General features: G+C 33.6%; 1 protein-coding gene across 1 annotated transcript in view; it reads left to right on the top strand.

Moving 5' to 3' along the window:
* Window positions 1–25,128, top strand: part of AP3B1 (adaptor related protein complex 3 subunit beta 1) — a 327,381-nt gene that overhangs the window by 126,773 nt on the left and 175,480 nt on the right. Inside the window, exons 8-13 of the mRNA XM_078153162.1 lie at window positions 2,843–3,001; window positions 14,534–14,631; window positions 15,654–15,708; window positions 15,785–15,856; window positions 19,437–19,499; window positions 21,775–21,907. Of these exons, the coding sequence (XP_078009288.1) occupies window positions 2,843–3,001; window positions 14,534–14,631; window positions 15,654–15,708; window positions 15,785–15,856; window positions 19,437–19,499; window positions 21,775–21,907 (580 nt within the window). The remainder of the gene's footprint in view (window positions 1–2,842; window positions 3,002–14,533; window positions 14,632–15,653; window positions 15,709–15,784; window positions 15,857–19,436; window positions 19,500–21,774; window positions 21,908–25,128) is intronic.

The raw sequence follows: 25,128 nt of genomic DNA, 5'->3' as shown, positions 1-25,128 counted from the left end.
TAGGCAAAGCAACAGAGTCCTGCCTAGAGTTTGTGCCAGCAAAAAGACCCCTATAATCTCCTTCTGACAAGTTGTTCAACACCTTTACCATCTGTGGGCTCAGAGCTCCAGAAGCAGCCACTGCCACTGCTGATTCAAGGGCTCCCAAGGCCTGTTCTGGTTTGTTAGGGCCGGTGCTGTGCTGTGTGGCCTGCACTGGACTGTTCTCCACTCTCATCCATGTGCACAGACCTTTCCTGCTGACCTTCTAAATTGTCTTTGGCTGGAAAATTGTTTCACTCCGTTTTTTTGTGGGTTCTGCCCTGGACAAGTTTCTCTATCTCTGTTTACCTCATTTTCCTCATCTATTAGTATGAGAATAACAATAACACCTACCTCCCAGAGCTGTTTGGATCAAATGAGGTAATAATTGTAAAGCACAGTTGTAAATTGTGAAATGCAGTTCCTGGAACATACTAGGTGTTATAGAAATGCTAACGGCTTCTATTAGTATTTTACAGATGAATAAACTGAGTCTGAGAAAGGTTAAGTGATTCATTAAGGGATAAAATTATCTGTCTTCCATACTGCTTACAAAAGTTACTACCTGTGACTCTGTAAGCCAGATAACTAAAATCATGATGCCCTTTATCAGAATAACAGACTCAGGTACTAAAGAAGTATATTAATTTATACTGAGGATGAAATGTGAAAGAAGGCTCATTAAAAAGTGGCATTTTGCATGTGTTTGAGGGCTTTAATTGCTCGTTACTGTGCTCAGTGGGTTAATACAGTTGGTTCATCATGCAGCAGTTTGATGGGAGCTGAGGCATGTTTGTTTGCTTTATAGTAGACTATAGACTGTTGCTTCGTGCTTAAGCTTTTAGAGCTTTTGATTGTTTAGCTGTTATTTTATTGGTTTACTAATGCACTAAACAGAGCTAGTTTGGCCTAAAGCTATATAAAAGAGGAGTCACTTCAACTCCTTTTGATGCAGAGGTGTAATTCAATTCAGTCTTCTTTTGAGTACTCCTAAGAGACAAGTAATTTCCTTGTTACAATTTATGTATTTGAAGAAAGGTGACAATATTACACTTTGGAATTTATTATTGAAGTTAATTAGTATATATTTAAAATGTAATAATTTCCTTAAAATAATCAAGTCAAATATAAGAGCTATCTTATAATTTCTCATCTCATGTCTCGTTTTGGTTAGAGCCCTACTTCCTCTTTCCCAACCAAAATCTGAGAATGTTTATTTATATTTACTAAGAAATTTGCCGTTTTTAGCATTATTGAAATAAAAAGAACCAAGCAAGAAGAAATGACTAATTTTGTACTCAAATAATTTCTTCTAGTACTAATTCTCTAATTGAAATAGGGAAATAAATATATTTTTGCTCTTTTAATCTGTTCACCGTTGAAATGGAGTCTGTTTTTGGCATTTCTTTGTAGAGAGAAAATGGGCTCATGTTTGTAGGGTGTGTTATCTTGGATTGCATCTTTAGTTCCTTTGTATAGTTTCTCTTTAGGGACCTTGGTGTCTTAGTCCATAGAGATAACTACAATTGTTTTTATCTCTTGTGTATAATTTTTATTTTTGATGAGATTTGTGAAGTTGGGAATATCAGAGAAAATAGTCCTTTATCTTGTTGTCATGTGACTCAGAAGTCTTTCCTTGCCTAGAATGGACTGTCTTCTCCCCACCTGTTGTGATCTCTGAAATTGTTCAAGACTCAGCGTTACTGTTGCCTTCAATAGGAAGCATTTCCTTGTCCTTAAAATGTCAGTTGTTCCACTCTCAAATTATTTTATGCCTGTTGGATATTTCAAATTGCTCATTTTCACTATCCATGAAGTACTGTATATTTATTTTGTATATATTTGCATTATGCACATGTTGGCTTCCTCGATAGAATGAGATTCTCTTGAAAATAGAGACTGTTTGATTTTTGTCTTTATATCCCCAGTACCTACCACAGTACTTGACACATACAATAAGCCAGACCTGCACAACTTGTAAACTTCTTCAGGCCATAGGTTAGACTAGAAACAGACTAATGATGATTGGTTGCCGTGGGTCACGGGACAAACAAGAGAGGGGGCAGTGGCATTTTTTGTAGGCCGCCCAATCCTTTGTCGGGCTGCCACCAGTCTGCAGGCCGTATGTTGTGCAAGCCTATAATAAGCACATAAACTGTGTTTGTTCAGTAAGACAACAGGAATTTTAAAAATACCTATTGTGATAAGTGCTGGGAATACAAATACAGGCCAAAGGACTTTCCCTGCGCTTTGGGAGTTTGCATTCTAATGGGAGAAGAGAATGCAAGGAGTTTGATATTGAGAACTTTCTTTTCCAGAACTTCCATAGCTGTGGCTGCTGAGGAGGCTAGGGGCCACAGTATTGAAAGAATCTATTGCCAGTTTACACCTCCAGAAAGCACTGTTGTCCTTGGTGATTTTATTAGGAGCTTCACTAGAGTCAGGGCTAGTGGTCTACTATTTCTAGGGCTCTTAGGTTGGGTGTCCTGTGCTGTATCTCCATTAAAGTTTGAGGAGAGCAAGAACATGAATCAGATACCTGAGCTTTTGAGAAAGTAGGTTGATTTTCCCAGATTTTGGTAGATGATAGCAAGAGGGATAGGTAGAGGATAGTAAGAACTAATATCATCAGTCTCAAAAAAGGAAAGATTATTGAAGGACTATGATCAAGAAATGGTCTGAAAGTAACTGTGGGACCAAGAATTTTGGTCATTGCTCCTTTGTGTCCTTTGGTTGAACATTAGTTTCCATTCTTAATATTTGAGTCTTTAGTAACTGAACTTCTTCATGGAGCTGGATTTTTTAATTTTTTTACTTGCAGGATGACAACATAGAAGAGAACATTGAAAAGGATTTCTATGAATCTGATGAAGAACAAAAAGAAAAAAATGACAAAATTAAGATATCTTATGCTATGGATCCGGACCATCGACTGCTCATTAGAAATACAAAGCCTTTGCTACAGAGTAGGAATGCTGCGGTATGTTAAATGTTTTATTCCTTTTATATCTTTAAAGTACCCAAAGAGTCTTTTAAAAAAAAGTACCAAATGCTTCATTAAGTATAAGGCTAACATACTGATCTTTAAAAATGTTTTCTTTATGTATTTGCGTTAGTGGTATATATTTTTGTTTGTTGATATAAGCTAAATAAATGAAGGTGGCATGAAAGTATCTTTTTTTGAACAAAAAATTATTGATAACTTATTTTAATGTAACAGATACTTCCCAACAAACACTTAAACATATTCAAAAGAACATTACTAGAAATACAATTGATCAGTTGTTAAGAGAGTAGAGGTATATGTCTAAATTGAACAGTATGTACTAACATTGGTTAATTACAAATTCAGGGACTTTTTTTTCTTTTGAGGAAAATCACCAAAATAGCTTTTTCATCAAGTTTTTTTCTAGCTATCCTTTACCTTCAGGAATGAAGCCATAGCAAAACAGTACAGTTTTTGATAAAGAAAACTGGTGTCTGTAGAAAGTATCAGTGATGAACTTGAATTTTTTTCTTTGTTGATTTTCTAAAAGAAGCTGAGCATACACCAAGATAACTTATTTTAAGCATATATACCTACTTTAAAGTCATATTAACTTCCTACTCACTAAGTCTCACTTTTTTAAGGGCCTAAAGTGTTATTCTCTTAGTAGAGAACTTTGAAATGCTGAGGTGTTTGTTTCTTTAGCCTTTCATTTTTTCTGATTTTTTTGGGGAGGGAGCCTAGAATTCTACTGGTAACTGTATAAACTTAGACTTTGTAGCAGTAACTTCCATTATCGGGTGTCTTAACATTTGCAAAGCATTTTTCTTATGATAATAACCCTGAAGTCCCAATATGCGTGTCATACATTATACTAGGTGCTGAGAATTCAAAGAAAAAGATGGAAACAACCTTACATTCTGTGGTCATTGGAAGGATCCAACAGTTACAGAAATAAGTAAATAAGCATACAAAATAAATAACACAACAGTCCATCTCCTATCTCCATGCATTTGTACAAGTTGTCTCCCATGTCTGGAAGGTACTCTCTCCTTGCCTTTTGGAATCTCGAACTTCTTTCAAAGCTCAACTGAAGTGCTACCTCTCATACAAGGTCTTACGTTCTAGCCCTTTTCTATCTCCATCTGTCAGTGTTCCTTCTCTGCTCCTTATTACTTTGTATGTGTGACACAGTGTTTGTGACACCCTTTTAAACATTTGAAGGCATCGGTGTTATTCTCCTGTTAAGTCTAATATCCAGGGGTTTAATGATTGGTGTTATTTTAACACCCTGATTTGGCAGATCTGATATGACCAGGACCAAGTACATTTGGACAGTCATCTTATTACTGAATGCCTTGTAGCCAGAGATTGCATTAGCTTTCTTGGCTAATCAAATTATTGTCATAGTGAGCTTCTAGTCCACTAAAACTTCTTATTCTCTTTCAAGTAAATTGCTCCTTCTTCTTTTACTTACAAAACTTATTTTTTAAATCTGTATTGGATTTTATGTTTATTCCTATTAAATTTCATCTTACTTGATTTATCCTGATATACTCTTCTTAAACACTTACTCTCTTGTGTTAGTTATCCTTCATAGTTTTGTGTCATCTACTAAATTGAAAATCTTGCCACTGATGTCTTTATCTAGCTCCTTGATAAAAATATTTTAAGGGACAGAGGCAAAGATAGATCTCTAGGACAAGCCACTAAAGATCTCTTTTTTTTTCTTTCAATTTTTTTTAACATTTTTATTTAAAGTTTTGAATTCTAAATTTTATTGCTCCCTCCCTCCCTGAGATGCAGGTTATACATATGCAATTACATAAAACATTTCCATATTAATCATTTTGTACAAGAAGACTTGAATAAAAGAAAAAATTAAAGAAAGTGAAAAATAACATGCTTCAGTCTGTATTCAAACAGTATCAGTACTTTCTCTGGAGGCGGATAGTATGCTTCATCATTACTCCTTTGAGATTGTCTTGGATCATTGTATTGCTGAGAATAGTAAGTCATTTGCAATTCTTCATCATGCAATATTGCTGTTACTATGTACAACATTCTCCTGGTTTTGTTCACTTCGCTATATATCAGTTCACGTAAGTCTTTCTAGGTTTTTCTGAAATCATCCTGCTTGTCATTTCTTACAGCACGATAATATTCCATTACAATCATGTGCCACAACTTGTTTAGCCATCCCCCAATTTATGGGTATCCTTTGTATTTCTGATTCTTAGCACAAAGCAAAAAGAGCTGCTATATATATTTTTATACAAATAGGCCCTTTTCCCTCTTTTTGGATGGTAAAGACTGCTTCCAAAATTGATATTAAAGACCATTCTTTGGGTTTGGCCCTTGAACTAGATCTGAATTCATCTACATTTAACTTGTGCCTTTTGAAGCAGCTAGGTGGCACATAGTAGAGTGTTGAGCCTGGGGTCAGAAAGGCATGAGGTCAAAAGTGGCCTCAGAAACTACTTAACTGTGTGATGCTGGACAAGTCACATAATCTCTGTGTATCTCAGTTTCCTCAGTTGTAAAATGTGGATGATAATAATAGCACCTACCTCTCAAGATTGTTGTGAGGATAAGATAGAAGAACATTTTAAAAATGCTTAGCATCATGCTTGGCACATAGTGGACACTGAATAAATGATCATTGCCTTCCTTCCTGCCCCACCCTCTCATCAGTTTTACCTTTAAAACAGAATGAGATATGTTGTCAAATACTTTGCTAAAATCTAGATAAACTATTTTTACAGCTGACCTTTGATCTACCCAAGTTGTAACCCTTTCAGTTAAAGGAATTCAAATTTGTCTGACATGACTGGTCATCATCTGAGCATTGAGATCTGAACCTATCCAGGACAATCAGATGCTCTTTTACTATGTTTTTACTCACAGTTATCATATTATTCCCAATTAATTAGATTTTTTGTATCTCATTTGCAGAGAAAACAGGAGCAAAATAAAAAACTAAGCAACTGTATGCTCTCCTTTTTATTGGGTATTATTGTCCCATGTACCCAAATCCTTTGGGTCTAATCCTTTACTTGCTCTTTTCCTCTAAATAAAGACAACAATTCATTTTTGTTTTCTTAGCTTTTTTTTTAAACTTGCTGTTGCTCATTCTGAGCTACATTGTTCCAGACAACTGTTCTTCTGTGATCATACTGTGCTTTTTATTCATCCTAGTTTCTCTTCCTCCCTTCATCTCCTAGATGTATCTTTTAAAAATCTATAATAGAGCACCTAGAGAGGGAGAGTGAAATGGTGAAGTGATAGGTAGTAGTTTTGTCTTAGTTTCTTCATATTTTCCTCCATAATGACCTATAAAGGGAACATGGTTGAATTCTGATTGAGAAAGCCAAGAAAAAGTTACAGTGAGTCACTTTTCTAGCCCAGGGCAGATAGAGAGGTCTGAGCACACTGAGGTGGGGCTGGCCAATTATATAGCACCAGTTGTAGCAGTGGTCTGTGGCTGTGGAAGCAGTGGGGAGCAGCCTAGTGACCAGCGGTGGTAAGAGGACTGAATATTTGGACAGAGAGAGATCCCAGGGGACCCTTGTACTTGCACTGGAAGCAGGAACAGAGGGCAACTGGCAGCTTTGTCATCCAGTACCTGTTCTGGGTCATAGTTCCAGGATGGAGAGGATTGGTTGCAGAGGCAAGGGAGCAGGGACCCTGCCTGTGTGAGGAGGAAGGGACAGTTTCCAGAAAAAAATAGCTGTGTGCTTTTAAGCCCAAGAGTAGACTGGAGACTCAGTTCTAACCTTTAGTCTTGCACATAAGCCTACAGTTGAATAAACCAGGGAAGGAGACCACAACCAAGAGGGAACCAGCAGTTCATTCACTTTGAACCTGCAGAACTTCCTATTGACCTATATGTATACTATGATTAAGTCCAGCAGCATTTTATGGAAATTGAACCATATGCAAGCCAAAAGACTCAAACTGGGTCAGGAATTTGCAGAATGCAAGCACAAATGATAATGTAACAGACTTCTTCCTGGATCCTGTGTTGTGAAAACTTGCAGGCCCCCAGACTGAACTGTGAAAGCAGCAGAAGAACAGAAAAGATAAACACTCAGGCCAGGCATCCACCACACAGATATGTACAGAAACCATTGTGAAAATAAAGTACAAAGTCAAGAAGTAGGCTAGAAAAATGAGCAAGCAAGAAAAAAAAGAATGACTATAAAAAACTACTGTGGTGGCAGAGAAGACTCTCTCTCTCTCTTTCTCTCCTCTCTCTCTCTCTCTCTCTCTCTCTCTCTCTCTCTCTCTCTCTCTATATATATATATATAATATATATATATATTATATATATGCATATATATATAAATAAACAATATATATACATATACATACATACACACACACATGAACTAATAAAACTAGGAGCTTTTTCTTTGGGGGAGCAATCAATAAAATAGATAAACCATTGGCTAATTTGATTAAGGAAACAAATAAGAAAATGAAATTACTGGTATCAACAATGTTTTATTCATAACTAATGATGATGAAAGAAAAACTGCTCAACTACATGTCAGTAAAACTGACAATCTAATTGAAATAGATAAATATTTGTAAAAATTTGAATTGCCCAGATTAACAGACGGGGAAATAAAATATAGTTATCTCTTCTACATAGCAGGAACTAGGGATGCAGTGCCCCTGTGATCTGGAAAATCCATGTAAAATTTCTTGGCTCTCCTTTTGTACTAGAGAAGAAATCTAAATATTTTTTCTTTTTCTTTTATAGGATGTTTATAGTACCTTATTGTAAAATTTGGGTTAAGTATTTGGTTATAGGCTATAGGTAGGTCATTGTTAAGTAAAAATACTCTACATATATTTCATACATTTCTTAGTTTTTAAACTGTGTCATCTGCTGGCCTTCACATGTCATCCATGGCTTCTACAAAACTCTCAAAAAATTTCCATTTAATTTCTTTTGCTGACTCATGATATATTAAAACTATGATGGAGAAAGTTGTGATGTAGAAGAGATAACTATACTTAAATTACAGTAACTTAGAAAAATAAATAAACTGTAAGCAAAAAACCCCAAGACCAGATGGATTCCCAATTAAATTCTACCAAACATTCAAAAATAAATTTAATTCTAACATTACATAGACTGTTTGTAAAAACAGGTAAAGAAGTTTTACTGAATTCCTTCTATGACACAGATATGGTCTTGAGAGCTAGAAAGAGCTTTCTTGAGAGAAAGAAATCTGTAGACCAATTTTGCTAATGAACATTGATGCAAAAATTTTAAATAAGATACCAGCAAGTTTGTAATACTTACATCACAGAGGTCATACACTGTGACCATGCTGGGATTATACCAAGATTGCGAGGCTAGTTCAATATTATTAAAACTTTAAGTGTAATTGACTATGTCAGGAACAAAAATAATAAAAGTTACATGATTTTTCCATAGATACAGAAAAAGTCTTTGACAAAATATAGTACCCTTTCTGTTAAAATCACTAAAATGCATAGGCAAAAAAGATACTTTTCTAATAATGATAAGTAGTGTATCTAAAACAAAGAGCAAGCCTTATCTGTATTGGGAATAAACTAGAAGTCTTTTCAGTAGGATCAGGGGTGAAGAAAGGATGTCTATTTTCACCAATATTATTCAGTATTTTCCTAGAAATACCAGGTAATTTTACTAGAAATGCTAGGTAAAATGCAACAAGATAAGAAAAAAGAAATGGAAAGAATGAGCATAGGCAATAAGGAAACAAAAGCATCACTTTATGCAGGTGATATGGTATACTTAGAGATCCCTAGAGAGTCAATTAAAAACTAGTCAAAACAATTAACATCTTGAGCACAGTTGCAGGGTACAAAATCAATCCACATGTAATCAATCAGCATTTCTGTATATTACCAGCAAAACCCAGAAGGAAAAGATAGAAAAAGAAATTCCATTTCAGATATCTACAGATGGTATAAAGTACTTGGGAATCTACAGCAGAGACACAGGGGAAACTATATGAACTTAATTACAAAACATTCTTCACACAAATAAAGACATCTAAATAATTTGATGAAATATTAATTCCTCATGGGTAGGCTGATCCAGTGTAATTAAAGTGTCAATATTACCTAAATTCATGTATTCAGTGTTATGTCAATCAGCTAACAAAGAATTACTTTGTAAACCTAGAAAAAATAATTTTAAAATTCATCTGGAAGAACATAATGTCAAGAATATCAAGGGAATAAATGAAAAAAAAATGGGAAGGAATGAGACTGAGCATTATCAGATGTCTAACTATACTACAAAGCTGTAATCACCAAAACAGTTTGGTTCTGGATAAGAAATAGAGTGATCGATCAGTAGAAAAGATTAGGTATGCAGTGCATAGAAATAAATGAACACAGTAACCTAGTGTTTGATAAACCCAGAGATCTCAGCTATTAGGATAAGGACTCACTATTTGACCAAAACGGAAAATAATCTGAAAGTGTGAATAGATCACCATCTCATACCTTATATGAAGAGAATCTCAAATTAGGAACATGATTTTGATAGAAAGGGTGATATAATCAAATTTGTGGAGCATGGAAGAAATTACCTGTCACTCCTATAGTTAGAGGAAAAGTTATGACCAAAAAAAGAGGCAGATTCATGGAGAGAAAATGGATAATTTTGATTACATAAATTTAAAAAAATTTTGTACAAACAAAACCAGTGAAGCTAAAAGTATAAGAAAAGCTGGGAAATGAGGGGAAATCTTTGTAGCAAATTTTTTTGATAAAGGTCACATTTTTCAAATATATGGGGAACCGAGCCAAATCTAAAAGAATAAGAGCCATTCCCTGATTGACAAATGATCATGGGATATGAATAGGCATTTTTTCAGAGGAAGAAATTAAAATTGTCAATAATCATGTGAAAAAAATGCTCTGAATACTAACAATTGTTGTTCAGTTGTGTCTGAAATTTGTGACCCCATAGACCATACTGTCCATGGGGTTTTCTCGGCAAAGATGCTGGAATAGTTTACTATTTCTTTCTCCAGTGAATTAATTCTAAAGGTCTATGGGGTATTCAAGGAGGACTAGCTCTTCTTGTGTGAGGGCTTTCTAAACCCTTTTTTTAGGGAAGCTCATCCATCTTCAGTGTTCACTTACTACCCAACCCTCACCTGTGGCTCCAAGAAACTGTAGCATGTGCAGCAGCCATACTCTGGTAAAATTGTCTTAGCAGATAGGCAAACCATGTTGAGGGTTACTGACCAGGCCTCAAACCAGTGGTGAGTTAGAAGGAGGTCTGCTTCAAACATGTAAAGACTTCCTGCTGAGGAATGGTTATATAAGAATAGTTTGTTCTAATGGCCGTAAAGGCATCTGAAACAGGTACTATGGAGCACTTCGAACTTGATCAGACACCGAAGGTGCCAAGGTCATCCACTGCACTCTGGGCCATCTCCAGTCATCTTTCCTTTTGTCTTGCCACTAAGCTTCAGTGACTCTGGAAGAGAGTGAGGCTGATGACTTGTGCAACTCTGCCCCACTTAAATACAGTTCACGTGCAAATCAAGATATCGCCCACTTGGTGTCATTGGTCATCTTTGAAAATGAAAAACCAACAACAACAATTCAAACCCAGGGTCAAGCACTAGTAAGTGTTTGAGGCTGAAATTGAGCTCAGACCTTCCTGAATCCAGACCTAGCACTCTATCCACTGACCTACCTAGCTGCCTCCTAGTAGTAATTAGAGAAATTCAGATAAAAAAAAACTTTGGGGTACCACCTTATACCCATCAGATTGAAGAAGATGGCAGAAAAGGAAAATGACAGGTTGGATGGGCTGTGGCAAAATAGGTATATTAATACTGTGTTGGTAGAACTGTGAACTTGTCTCACCATTTTGGAAAGCAAGGTGGAGCTAAACCCAAAAGGCGGTTTTAAGTGCATGCCCTTCAGTCTAGCAGTGCTGCTACTTGTTTTGCCCAAGGAGATCAAAAGCAAAACAAGAAGACCCTATATGTATAAAAACATTTTTACCAGCTCTTTCTGTGATGGCAAAGAATTAGTAACTGAGGAGATACCCATAAATTGGGAAATCGCTGAACAAATTATGATGTGTGAATGTGATGGAATACTATTATGGTGTAAGAAATGATGAAGGGGATGGATTCAGAAAAATTTGGGAAGACTTATAAGAACTGATTCAAAGTGAAGTGAGAAGAATCAGGTGAATAATTTACCCATTAACATCAATATTGTAAAGGTAGTCAACTGCAAAACTCTTAGTAACTGATCAGCACAATGACCTATCTCATTTCCAGATGACTCACTGAAAAATGCACTCTTCCTCCAGCATACAATTTGGAGATGTGTGTGTGTGTGTGTGTGTGTGTGTGTGTGTGTGATGTATATATGTATATGTATATGTGTATATGTGTGTATGTGTATATATGTGTGTATATGTGTATATGTATGTATATATACGTGTGTATATACACACGTGTATATACATACATACATATACACACACATATATATAAAACTGGTCTAGTCTGGAAATTTATTTTAAATGACTTCATATTTTAATGGGTTTTGTTATTTCTTGCCTTCTTGATGGATTGGTATGCGGGAGAGGAAGAGAATCAGGAACTGAAAATACAACTGAATGAAAATGAAGTGCTATATAATCTACTTCCCCCCCTATGGAGGGTGGGATACCTTGCATTTGGTGATGAATTCCCTATGTATGGTCATTGTTTTTTAGACAAGTCTCCCTTTTTCTTCCTTATTGCAATTTTAAAAAATCTTAAACATTTGTTCTTCAGAGATTCTTATTCCTTTTGGCATGATTTCACGTATTGGATTTTTTTTTTCATAAAAACTATCCTGTTTATGAACTGTTTGAGAGCTTATTACCCAAAAGCTAAGGTGTCTTTTAGGGTATTTCTGTCTTTTCTATTAGAAATTCAAAGATGGAACAATCATTTTCCCCCAAAGTTCCCATCATTTCTACCCCATATGTGTTTTATGTGTTTTTTCTTCGTGTTAATAAAAGTCTTATTCAGAATACAATTCTCTGCTCTCGAAATGGATCATGAAGACAAGTAAGGAAATCGCCAGTGCCTCTTCTTATGTTAGAGAGTATGAACTCCACCAGTAATTATTATATTATGCCTTTTTCCTCCATTCCTGTGATGTGTTTCTCAAATTAAACTTTTTTTTCCTGCTTACTTTTTATGCTGTATTCCAGGAAGCTAAGTCTTCCTCTCCCACCCCCCTTCCAAATAATCTTCCTAACCAAGCTGTTCACTTCCCAAATCTTGCTTTCAGACATCCTTTTCTTAGATTGGTAGCAGTGTACTCTTTTTCTCTTCACTTTCTTTAGTAAGACTGTAATTTTCTGTCATTCATTCTAGATTTCTTTTGGCAGTATCGTTGGTTCATTGGTACCTATGTAAATCTCCAGAAGTTATAGTGATTAGGTTTGATATGTCTTAGGTGTTTTTGTAATGTTCTGGATGCGTATACCTGGTTTAGAAAGAATTGGAAGTCGGTAAGTGGCACAGCAGATAGAGCACTAAACCTGGAGTAAGGAAGACCTGAATTAAAATCTAGCTTCAGACCCTTCTTAATTATGTGAACCTGAGCAAGTCATTTAACCTCCGTTTGTCATGAAATGGGTATAATAATAGCACCCACCTCTCAGGGTTGTTTTTAGGATTAAATGTGATATTTTCAAAGCACTTTGCAGGCTTTAGAGCACCATATAAATGCTATTAAGAAACAATGATGAAATAACTTTGAGGTATCATTTTACATCTGTCAGTTTGGCTAAAATGGTTGAAGAGGAAAGAGACAAATGTTGGAGAGGATGTGGAAAAATTGAGACACTAATTTATTGTTGGTGGAATTGTGAACTGATCCAACCATTTTGGAGAGAAATCTGGAAGTATGCCTAAAGAGTTATTAAATTGCCTATACCCTTTGACCCAGCAATACCACTCCTAGGTCTGTTTCCAAAGATGATTAGGGAAAAAGGAAAAGAACCTCTATGTTCTAAGTTATTTATAGCAGCTCTCTTTGTGGTGGCAAAGAACTGGAAATTGTGGAGATGTCTGGCAATTGGGGAATGGCTGAAGAAGTTGTGGTATATGATTGTGATGGAATGCTACTGTGCTATAAGAAATGAAGAGCTCAGTTATCTTAGAAAAACATGGATAGACTTGCACGAAATAATGAAGAGCGAAATGAGCAGAATGAAGAGAATGCTGTATGTATATAGTAACAACAATATTGTTTTAAGAACTTTGAGTAAGTCATTTTGACTGTTACAAATATTCAAATTAACTACAAAGTACATATGGAGGAAGACTATGTGTAACCCTAGAAAGAACTGATAAATAGAAGTATATATAGAATGATTTTATGTTTATATACATATACATATATGCAAATGAATATACACACATGCTTGTGTCTAATAGTAGCCATCTCTGGGTGGGGGAGGGAAAAAAGAAAAAAAAGAAATTTGCACATTAACTTTATTACATATTTAAAAGGGATGGCAGATTGTACATATTAAATTTGAAGTTTTGTTGAAATAATTTTTATTGTACTCTGTTGTGGAAATGCTTGCTTTATTCCATAAATAAAAAATAAAATAAATATTATTTTTGAGAAAATGGTGATAAATAATGTTATTATTATTATAAATATGTTGACTCTAAAAGTTGACTCAGTAACTACAATAAAATTGATAATTATTATAGTAATAATTGTTAATTTTCATGTAGTTGAGTCAGTAATTACTTTTTTTCATTATTATGAAATAATAGTGCTTAATAAATGCTTATTGATTGGCTTGCCTTGTTTTTAACAATTTCCTTTTCCTTTAGTCCTTCTCTTCTACTTCTGTTTTTCTTCTTCCTCATTCTTCATTTTCTGAAGGCCGCCCAAATTTTACACTCCTTAAATCAATCTCTCACCTATTCCTCAACTCCAAAACCCTCAAAACCTCCTTTACTATTCTTTATTCTTCTTCAATCATGATCTTTTACTGTGCCACCCCAGAGGCAAAAGTAGCAAGTTTTGCGCTGACTTGAATTTTTTTCTTACACATTAACATTAAGCTCCAACTATAATTGTGTAGAATATAATGTGCTTTATTGTCCATTTTTGTGCCTTCATTAAATTTTAAGAGAGCATTTCTCAAGGTTAGGACTTGTGATGCAGTGGGAAGTATACTGGAATTAGAATCACAGGAAATGGGTTCAAAGCCTTTTACTACTTGTGAGATCTTGGGCAAGTCCCTTATCCTCCCTGGACCTCATTTTCCTTATCTGTAACATGAGGACATTGGACTCAGTGGCTTCTGAATTGTATTTGAGCTCTATGTTCCTGTAGTTTTGGATTGGTAATTTTCATCTTGTAGGTTTATTCTTGCAGATTTATATGTGCATATAGACCTCAATTCAGCATTAGATGGATTTTTAAAAAGAGTTATTAATGATATTTAACACTTTTTTCAGGTGGTGATGGCAGTTGCTCAACTGTATTGGCATTTATCACCAAAATCTGAAGCTGGCATTATTTCAAAATCATTAGTACGTTTACTTCGTAGTAATAGGTGGGTCATGTTTTTTTCTGTCTTCCTGTTTCTTCAGAATTTGTGTTCAAGTAATTATTGTTTGTTTTTTCATTCAATATGTGAATTTGGATCTAGTTATTACAAAGGAATCTTTAGATACAAATTGATAATCACAAAAGTTTATCAAAACTAATGTCAGGTTTAGTTGTAAGTATTGATTTTTTTCCACCAGTAAGGGCTTAAAAATCTAGCACCTCGTTATTTTAAAACAAAGAAAAAAGAATTGTGGACAATTTTAAAGTGCACAATTCTGGAAATTAATTTTCTTTTCTCCATTCTTAAATTTAAAAAGTTTTATTGGTGGCTTTTTCTTTTATATTGCATTCATTTCTAAATATACCTCTGCCCCCATCACATACCCAGTGAGCCCTCTTTTATAGATTTTTTAAAATGTTCAGTAAAAACAACCTATCTGTCATATCTCACAGCATATGCATCTTTTATGTTTATAACCCCTATAAACTTTTCAGTGATAGGAGGGAAGCATATTTTCTTTTCTCTGGGGGCCAAACTTGTTTATTATAATTATATAACATCAAGTTCTATTCTTTCCATTCATATTATTCTGGTCATTGTATATATTGTTTTCTTGGCTCAGTTTACTTTTTCCTCATTACTTCAAGTCTTCCCATATTTCTCTGAATTCTTCAATACTTGCTTTTTTTTTAACTGCGCAATAATATTTTATCTCATTGATGTAACACAATTTATTTATTTGCAAATCTTTGGGAATCTAGTTGGGAAGTGTGTGACTTTTTTCAAATGTCACTTAATGTCAGATTGACTTACTTAATATATTGAGTTTCATTTTTTTTTTGGTGGCAAATAGTTAAAAAAAATTTCCTTAAAAATTTGATGTTTCCAAAAAAGCTTTTTAGTAGGCTATGCAAGGACATCTCTTTAAATATTAAATATATTTCTGATTTCCCTTACTTATCTCTTTAAATAGTGTCATTTTATTGAAAAATATGCCTAGTCAAAACTCTTCCTTTTATTTCTAGGGAGGTGCAGTACATTGTTCTACAGAATATAGCAACTATGTCAATTCAGAGAAAGGTATGCATATCACATACAGTTAGGAAAATGCCAAATGGATATGTCATTAATCTTCTTTTTTCCTTTAAAAACTTAGGGCATGTTTGAACCTTATCTGAAGAGCTTTTATGTTAGGTCAACTGATCCAACCATGATCAAGACACTGAAGGTATGTATTTTTCAATTTTCTAGATATTCTCTTATTGTTTGATGTATTAAAAAATGGATAAAACAAAGAAGCAAACACAAGATTCTAGACCTTGGAGGTTATAATCCTAATGTAAGAAACTTAACTGTATTTAAAACTTTCACACCACACAACCCCCCCCCCATACCCATACACACCCACACACACTCCCATGGTATATTCTAATTAGTATTTTTTCCTCATGCAACTTTTATACTAGTATGCTTCTTAGATTATCTGGGAACTGAATGTAGGTAAGGGAAAAGGGCCTGGAGAAACCATGCTTCTCGTTGATCAACAATAAGCCCTACTACTTTCTAGTGACTGCAGTAAACGATATCTACAAGGCATATGTGGTATTAACTATTATTTAGATTCTTTAGCTCTCTCCTCTTCCCTGTCCCTCCCAACCCCCCCCAAAAAAAACTGGTTATTGCGCCCTGGGATTTTCTGCATATAATACTTTTTGGTAGATGTAATGCTTAGTAACGGTAAATCCCATTTATGTAGTATTTTCTTCACTATTATTGTTCCCATTTTACATTTGATGAAACTGAGACTAGGAAATGAGTTGTGTAGCTAATAGTGTTAGAGCCATAGTTCACATAGTCTGAATCTTGCTTCTCCATGTCCAGTATTCTTTCCACTAAATCCTGTTGTGTACAGATGCTATGAACAGAGATATATATATGAGAAATGAATGGAAGCTTATATCTTGTTAGGTTTTTTCTGTAAACATTTAGCTATAAAAATCTGATATGATTTGTACATTTCTTCCATAGAGAAATGTATATTCCTTTAAATGTTTCATATAAAGTAAAATATAAAAGAAATATATAGAAGTGTATATGTGAGTATGAGACCTTTAGTTCTATTCTCACTGTATAAGACCTTTTAAAATTATGGCTTAGTTTACTCTAGATTTCCCTGTAGTGCTAAATACTAACTTTTCAATTCGCCCATAATTTCTTTTTTATATTAAGGGTACATACCATCCTTCCAGAAGGGCTAATGCCTAGTAAACAGTAATTTAATTTGAAAAATTAATGCTAGACATCTCTCTCCTTTAGACTTTAGAATCTCAATTTTGAAGGGACCGTATATATTATCTGTACATGGGGTTTCTGATCCTCTTTGTGTCGTGGACCCATTTGGTAGACTGGTAAAAGCCAGTGCAGCCCTTCTCAGAATGATCTTTTAAAATTTATATAGGTTTACAAAGGAAGCCAGTTTTATTGAAATTACGATTTCACTTTTTTTTTTTTTAAGTTCACATGTCATAAGTTAAGAACTCCTGATCTTGACTGACCCACTCCTGAATAGGTCTCTTCTCTATCCTTCTTAAAGACCTACTTCCCAAGACAACCTGTTCAACATTTGGACAGCTTTAATTCTTGGGAAGTTTTACCTTATTTGGTGCCAAAATGAGTTCCTTTGAATATTTTACCCAGTATTCCTAGTACTGACCCCCTGGGGCCAACCTGACCTAGCCTAATACATATTACTCTTTCCCCCTCCTCTCTTTCTATCCCTTTCCTAAAGTCTTTCCTTCTTTAAACATCCCAGATTCCTTCGGCTAGTTTTCCTGTGGCTTAATCTTTAGTCACTTCACCATCCTGATGTTCCTCCCCTCGTTGTCCCTACTGTCACTAAAATATGGTCGTTAAAAGTAAATATTACTGGGAGTATCACATCTGTAGGCTTGGATACTATGCCTTTTTTAATACAAATGAAGACTTTATTAGATATTTTGGCTGCCATATCACACTGTTGATTTATTGAGTTCACAGTAAGTACCCACAGCTTCATGAGGCTATGTGTGGCCTTTATAAAGTCTGGCAGATTTTTTTTTTAAAGGTCTATGTGGGCAGGTGCTAGCCTGATCAGAATTAAGCATCCCTTTTATCCTTTAAAATTGTATTTTCATTACATGCCTATATTTCTCTTCCTTTTTTCTCCTGAGAGTCAGTAGGGTGTGGTCAATAGAATGGCTTACTTGGAGGTATCAAGACTTGACTTTGAGTCTTGCTTTTAACATTTGTGTAGTATTATGACTATGGACAAGTACTTTAACCTTTTGAGCCTCAGTTTCCTAAACTGTAAAAATAGGTTTTTACGGTATCGTTATTAACTGACTTAGGGTTGTGAGGCTTACGTGTGATATTATATGCAAAGCACTTTGAGAATGTTAAAATGCTATATAAATGTCATCCATTATAATTACTATTCTGGGCAAGAACAGAAATCTTGGAAACAAAATAACAGTGCATATCTCTAGCTCTGGACCAGTCCTAGTTTTTTTCTCAGGAGTAAGAGTTATTCAGTCTCTAACTTATAGTTAGTAGTTCCTATTTTCTCTGTCAACTACTTTCTCACCTTTTCTTCTTTACTGAGTAAATTTATTGACATTGAATAAATCTCTGTAGTGTGGTAGATCCACTAGCAATTTTAATTGTTCTGTTTGATAGTTTACCATAGACCACTGGTTATCTAACAAACCTTTTTTCCCCCTTTCCAAAATAATAATTTAGTAGAGCACCTATTACTAAATAGCATAAAAATGCTTTATGTTGTGAATGAATTGAAAGGTGAAAATTATCTTTTTTTTTATAGTCAGATATTTAATTTTATACTTAAACACCAAATAAAATGAGAATTTCCATATGTAGAGTAGGACAAAGAGAGGGATCACACATAAAACTGAATCTCTGTAATACACAGCTTTCCTTTTAGGTATATAAATCAATTCAGCATGTAGCTTCCTGTCTTTTTTGCCTGTGTTTCCGTCTGGTCTTCCTTCTGATCATTTCTGTGCATTTAAACATAGATTAGTGATCTTTTCTTTTCCTTTCTTTTTTGGGGTCAACCCAGTCCCTATGATGAGGTTGTAACCTCCTCTTCTCTCACCTTTGAAGAAAAAGAAAAATAAAATTTCAATGACAAATATGTGTAATCAATCAAAACAAGAAAATGAAAATCCTTAAAGATAATATTAATGAACTATGGCAAAAAAAATTCAGGGACACAGATGAGACTTAAATCATACAACATCTCTATAGAAATTTGGTATTGTTAATTCTGATAGAAGCAAAATTGCTACAGAACTATTATTTTAATCCACATTTATAATATAGTTGAAGTTAACTTTGCTTTTCATTTATGACATTTGTTATTTAGACATCTTAATTTTCACTGAGAAGAGTTCTAAGATTTTAGACAAATATAGGAAATTTCTCTTTGTATTACTTAATGTAAAAACTTAGTATATGACCAGGACTTCCCACTAACTTAGAAGCCCAGGTATTAATACTTGAAACGAGTGAAGAAAGTGACTCCTAAGAAGATGACTAGGACAGGTAAACTGAATAAAGATCCAGTAAGTCTCAAATGGACTGGATTTCTCTAGACTGAATCAACAAAAAAATCTATGTAAAACTAGTTCTATTAGGGAAGGGTTGACAAAAACCAAATTTAGCAGCCCTGATTCTTGTATTAGTTGTAAAAATCCTTTTCCAAGGTCATGACCCTTTAAATTGTTCATGCTGTATATTTTTTGTTATAGCTTGAGATATTGACAAATTTGGCAAATGAAGCCAACATATCAACTCTCCTTCGAGAATTTCAGGTTTGTATACAGAACTCTTATACTCCAATACTATACTTTGATAAAATGTAATCTTCTCTAGAGCAGAGATTGTTTCATTATTTTTATCTTTGCCTGTATCATATTAAAAGTAAAATACATGCCTGTTGCTTGACTTGATATCGAGGAAACTTGTTTATTTCCATTTGAGTGTCTTTGTCAAATTTTAAGTATTTATATAAATAAAATGCAGAGTGATAACTATGAAGTCACCATTTTCAATTAAAAATTATTAACCAGAATGTAACATAATAGAAAAGGGAATCATAAAGTAATATCCTCATAGATTTGGATAAACTATGGAACAGTCTTCATTTTAAAAATTATACTGCGAAGGTTGATTTTCAACAGGTGTGACTGGAAAATATTGGTACCTAAGGGTCTTATTTGCTTTTTGCACCCTTAAAAAGTGTCCAGTTTGTGGCTGTAGTTACTACATGCAAAGCCTGCCCTCTTTGATACTCTGCTGTTTTTCAAGTCAGTGTTTCAGCCAAGAATCTCACCCCCTAAAAAACAGTGATTTCCTTCATGTTTGACCTGTTTTATTTGGATTTGTTTCTCAGAAGTCTGTAACTATGCCATGTTGAAGTAGAGTTTTCATTGTTTCCCTATAATACTTATCCTTCTTACTTGTAGTTCTTTCTTCATCTAATAATATGTAACTTGTTTCTATAGCTTGTTTGCATCTTTTCTTCATGTATATTCAATTGAATTGTGTTGAAATTAGATATGAACTCCTCGAGGACAGGCAGGTCTTTTGGCTCTTTTAAACAGCTCAACACTTAGCTTGTGCCAGTGTTTTTGCAGTGCTGGGCTGTTATGTCTTGGTGTGGCTGTCTTGCCATTTAATGCTCAGGATATTCTGTAAAGTCTCTTTTGAAAGTAGATTCTATTTTTATGTTACTTTTATCATGTTTCTAGTTAAATCAATAGGTATATTTGTATACTGTTTGTATGTGGAGGCATGCATATAGGACTATTGTGTTGATTTCCACTTTCACTTTTGGACTGCCTTTCAGATTAATTTATTTGTCTTAAGTCTTCCTTTATATTTTTCTTCCCTTTTTTTCTTTAAGCAGCATTGAAAAAATTATTTTCCTCCTTGTTTTTCTATAATATTCATAAACTAAAAACAATTCACTTTACAGTAAAGGAAAATTTTAATTATTTCTAATTTTGCAGCCCCTAAATTATCTGGAATGTTAAAACAGAATATTTATACATTTTGGCATACTTAATAAAATCATACTTTATCTGTTTAAAACTAGAAGACTGAATAAAAATTTAATATACATAAGTAAAAAAGCTCATTCAAATTTGAAAGGATTTTAGATTCCACCATGTTCTATTTGTAAGATGTCAATTTTTAAAAACTTTTTTTGCAAGATGTTAATTTTAAAACTGTTAAATATAATTTGTGTCATGTGTATATTTTAAATTGCTTTCAGAACTTGATAAATACTTTTTCTTAAATATGTAACCTTGACATATTGGCAAAGTTTTTGTGTGTTTGTCATTTTCTATTATCACCATCCTTTTTTTCTTTAACTTTTACATTTACTGTTGTCTGTTCTGTTTGTCTGAAAATCTGAGGAAAGTTATTATGAAACAAATCCTTACTGAAGGTTAAGTAGTGTTTTATGCGTATTGTGAATTGATTGTGCTGAAGATCATCATAATAATGCTGACAGATTTCTTCTATGTCACTTATTTTATTTCCCTTCCTATATCTTGAAAATAAAATATGTGCCATCAGGCTATATTATTTCCCTTTTGCTTTTTCCTGTTCCTTTCAACCCCCCAATTCTTTGATTTGGTCTCCTGGAAAAAAAAATCGTTCTTTGAGGCAAGTAGGTCGGTTATTCATAGATTCACAGATGCTGCTGGTTAAATGGACTGAAACCTCCCTGAAGAGAGAGTTCTCATCAACTCCTTCAACCTTGCACTCAGACTAATTGCTGTCTTTGGGTGACTGCCCCCTACTATCTCTTGGGCAGTCAGAAACCACTGTGGCCACAGGTGACTGGAGCCGGCATAAGATCACATTCTTTAAATGAAAATCCAAAAACCCAAGGCATAGATAAGATATTAGTGTAACTTTGTTGCTTTGTATATTATGTATTTTTAGAAGGCATATCTGTTTGATAAATGTTATAGTTTTTTCTTGATAAGATCATAATGCATAGGTAATGAATAAATTTGTCATGATTTTTCATTTAGTAAGACTGATAGCTAATGGAACTACTGTTTTCTTTAGACCTATGTGAAAAGTCAAGATAAACAGTTTGCTGCAGCTACTATCCAGGCTATAGGCAGATGTGCAACCAACATTTCAGAAGTAACCGATACATGCCTTAATGGCCTGGTGTGTTTGCTGTCCAACAGGGATGGTAAGGCAGCTTCTATTTTGTTAAAAGTACTTAATAGTTTGAACCTTATTGGATGGTAATAGCACAATTAGGACTGTCATATATTGTGGTTTCTATGGTTTTGAAACACTTGTGATAAAAGCAATGTAGCATAGCAGTTGTATCAAGTACTGTTTGAGCCTTAAAGCATTTTTGTCTTTTTTTAAAATTATATTTAATTTGGAAATGGTGGTAAACATATCTTTTTATTACTATCTACAAGTGATCATGCAGTTTTATTTCTTGTACCTCTTAAAAATGTACTCCCTCTGAGGTACCTTTTCACAAGAAATTTTTTTCCTTCATTCTAATGGGTTATGAATGTTGTATAATAACTGTTCACCTGCAGAGGGTGCTGAAAGCAGGCGAATGCATTTTTTAAAAAAATGTAGAATTGATGAGATTAAAAATTATGATCAGTATTTTAAGTTAAACCCTTCAAAGTTGGTTTGATTCTTAAAGCAATTTTGCATTTTAATTAAATTAGAATTACAAGTCATTAGGTTGCAAAATTTAGTTGGATATAAGCAAAGCAAAATGTAAAAATATTGGCAGTATAGGTAGTTAAAAATCCATTAAAATTATCTAGTCAGTTTTTGGTGTTATATTCAAACTTTAAGATGTCTTCAATTTTTAGGGATGTGACAGCAGAGTAAATAGTTACTTTTAGAAATAAAAGGGAAAAAACTACTAGCTAAAGAAATTTTTATGACAATTTCCTTTGAGAAAATTTTTATTAATAATATTTGTATTTGAAATAGATTCTGCTTAGTGAAAATATTGTTCTGTAGGCAAAATATAGTGGAATTATTTATGAAATTATGAATATTGAAGATATTTGTATACATATATACTACCTATGTATACTTGTATAATTTAAATGTAATACCCATCAGGCTGAAAATTTTATACATTGAAATATTTTTTGTAATTTTTCTAATGAGAAGATTGCCATGTTAATAGCTCAGTTTTGCAAACAGCCTTTTCCTCATAAAAGTCTTTATAAATATGTAAAATAATTTATTTTAACTATTCCAGAGCAAAAATATAGAAATGAAATTTAACTTCAGAGTGCTTTTATGTATTCATTTAATGCGAATAGAAACTTACAGAAATTCAACATAGAAAGGTTAAAAAATGTAATAAAATTTAATCTTTTTCTAAATGGGTTAAGATTTTTTTTAACTTTTCCATTTAGTAAAAATATTATTTACTGTGTTGTAGTTCACATTGTACTTGCCTCAATTCCCATTATATTTTCACTTAGTCTTGTGATTCAACATTTTAAACAACTCAAACTTTTTTGTAAAAACTTTCTTGACTAACTTAAAAATAATCAAGGTTGCATTATTTTAAAGTAAGAACTGTTTACCAAATCTAATTGTTTATATTGTCAGTACATTTAGTCATTATTGAGTTCAGATGTGACCACAGATATTAGACTGTGCACTTCTTAGGAAATATTTTTTCACATAAATATTATCTGCATTTTGTTATTTTGAAGAACTTTAGTTTACTTCAACATTTATGTGAACCCAAAATGTCAAGAATACTTAGTGTTAGGTTTCATCTTTCCACATTGTTTACCATATGTGTGGCTATTTAATTCACAGAAAGACAAAATTAGATTGGTGTTTTGAACAAGTAGAGTGTGCCTTGTACCCCAAGTAAGTCAGACCTATCATCCTAGTATGTCAAGGTCTCTAGGAGTGCTTGTCTTGTTGTTCTCTAATTCAAATTATGCAGCTTCTATTTTTAAATTATTGTTACTCTTTATAAATGCATAAAATTGAATTATTTATAATTAGTCTTTACAAATTCTTTGTTAGCTAGAGGTGCGTTATCTTGTTTTTTCTTCTGCATCCATATAGTATTTTATGATTCAACTTTTAAGAAATATACATATGTCTGTATCTGTAGCTAAATCTGCATCTTCATTTATATCTACATCTGCATTGTTACATACATATCTAAAGATTTGACCTTTTTTAAAGTTAATTTATTTTCACATGATATGCTTTTAGGAAGAGATGAGATTTTATCATTTCTATCTTTAATACAGGAATTATTGCTTTCATTTGGCAAAATTAAATACTGACTTTGGGAAATTATCCAAAATATTAACAGTTATGAAAAAAACTTATTAGGTTAGCTTTTCTTTAAAAATTGAATTAAATGCTCAAAATTTATCTTGCCCTAATTTTGACCCTTTATATAAGTATTCTATGTATTAGGATGAATATAAAAGCCAGCCTCTTATAAGAGTTGTATAATGAATGCTAAAGCTCAGGTTCTGGAGAAGAAAGCTAAGGATAACAAAAGGGTCTAAGCTCTATTATGGGAAAAAAGATGATCAAGGAAGGCCTCGAACCACTATTAGTGCTTTTATATTGAATTGTATTAACTAGCTTTAATAAGCCACTTAATTTAGCAACCTTAGCTCTGTGTAACTTTTGACTATTTCCAAAAATCAAATCTTCCATCAAAAAACTGAAAATTTTTCACTGTTAAGGTTATTCAGAATAATGTGATGTAAGCTCTCAAGGCACTTCCAAAACTGTTGTGGGCAGTGGTACCTTCTTGAAATTAGATATAACCTTTTCAGGTCACTTCTTTGACTTGGACAGCATTTTCATATGAGTTTTTAAAATCCCATTACTTTTTCATGACACCTCCTAGATATCCTAGAAACATTATTATTTCAAGAAATCTGCTTTGTGGATTTTTTAGGGGAGATTTCTGTACCTCCTTTCATCCCTAGGTGATACTTGGTGAATCACTGGTCTGCAGTAAGAATGGTTGGTTGGCTGCAGATTCACAGGTTATGTTTTTCATGTTAACAAATTTGTTATTCTATAAATGTTTATTCAAGTAGCTACTATGTGAAGTGTAGTGTTATGTGACATCCCTGCCCTGAAGAAGTTTAAAATCTTTTAAGGGATATAAAATTCATTAATTTTTGAAAAACATTTTACATGCACAAGCAAATATGTGATAAATTGCTAAATCTGTGATAAACTAAAGTTCACTGTAAATTCAAAGAAGAAAGAAGTCAGTGATCCAAGAAGGCTTCATGGAAGAAGTGGTGTTTCAAATAGACCTTCAGAGGGTTGCGGAGTAGGTTACGATGTAATATGCAAGATGATTTTATCCACCCTCTTGAAACTGTTCCTCTAGATAGCTTTATTTCCTGTAAGTTGCTG

This window comes from Phascolarctos cinereus, unplaced genomic scaffold, assembly GCF_003287225.1.
Source record: "Phascolarctos cinereus isolate Bilbo 61053 unplaced genomic scaffold, phaCin_HiC Scaffold_4;HRSCAF=312, whole genome shotgun sequence".
NCBI classification, from domain to species: domain Eukaryota; kingdom Metazoa; phylum Chordata; class Mammalia; order Diprotodontia; family Phascolarctidae; genus Phascolarctos; species Phascolarctos cinereus.
The sequence above is the reverse complement of the archived record's forward strand: the minus strand, read 5'-3'. Positions and strand labels throughout refer to the sequence as shown.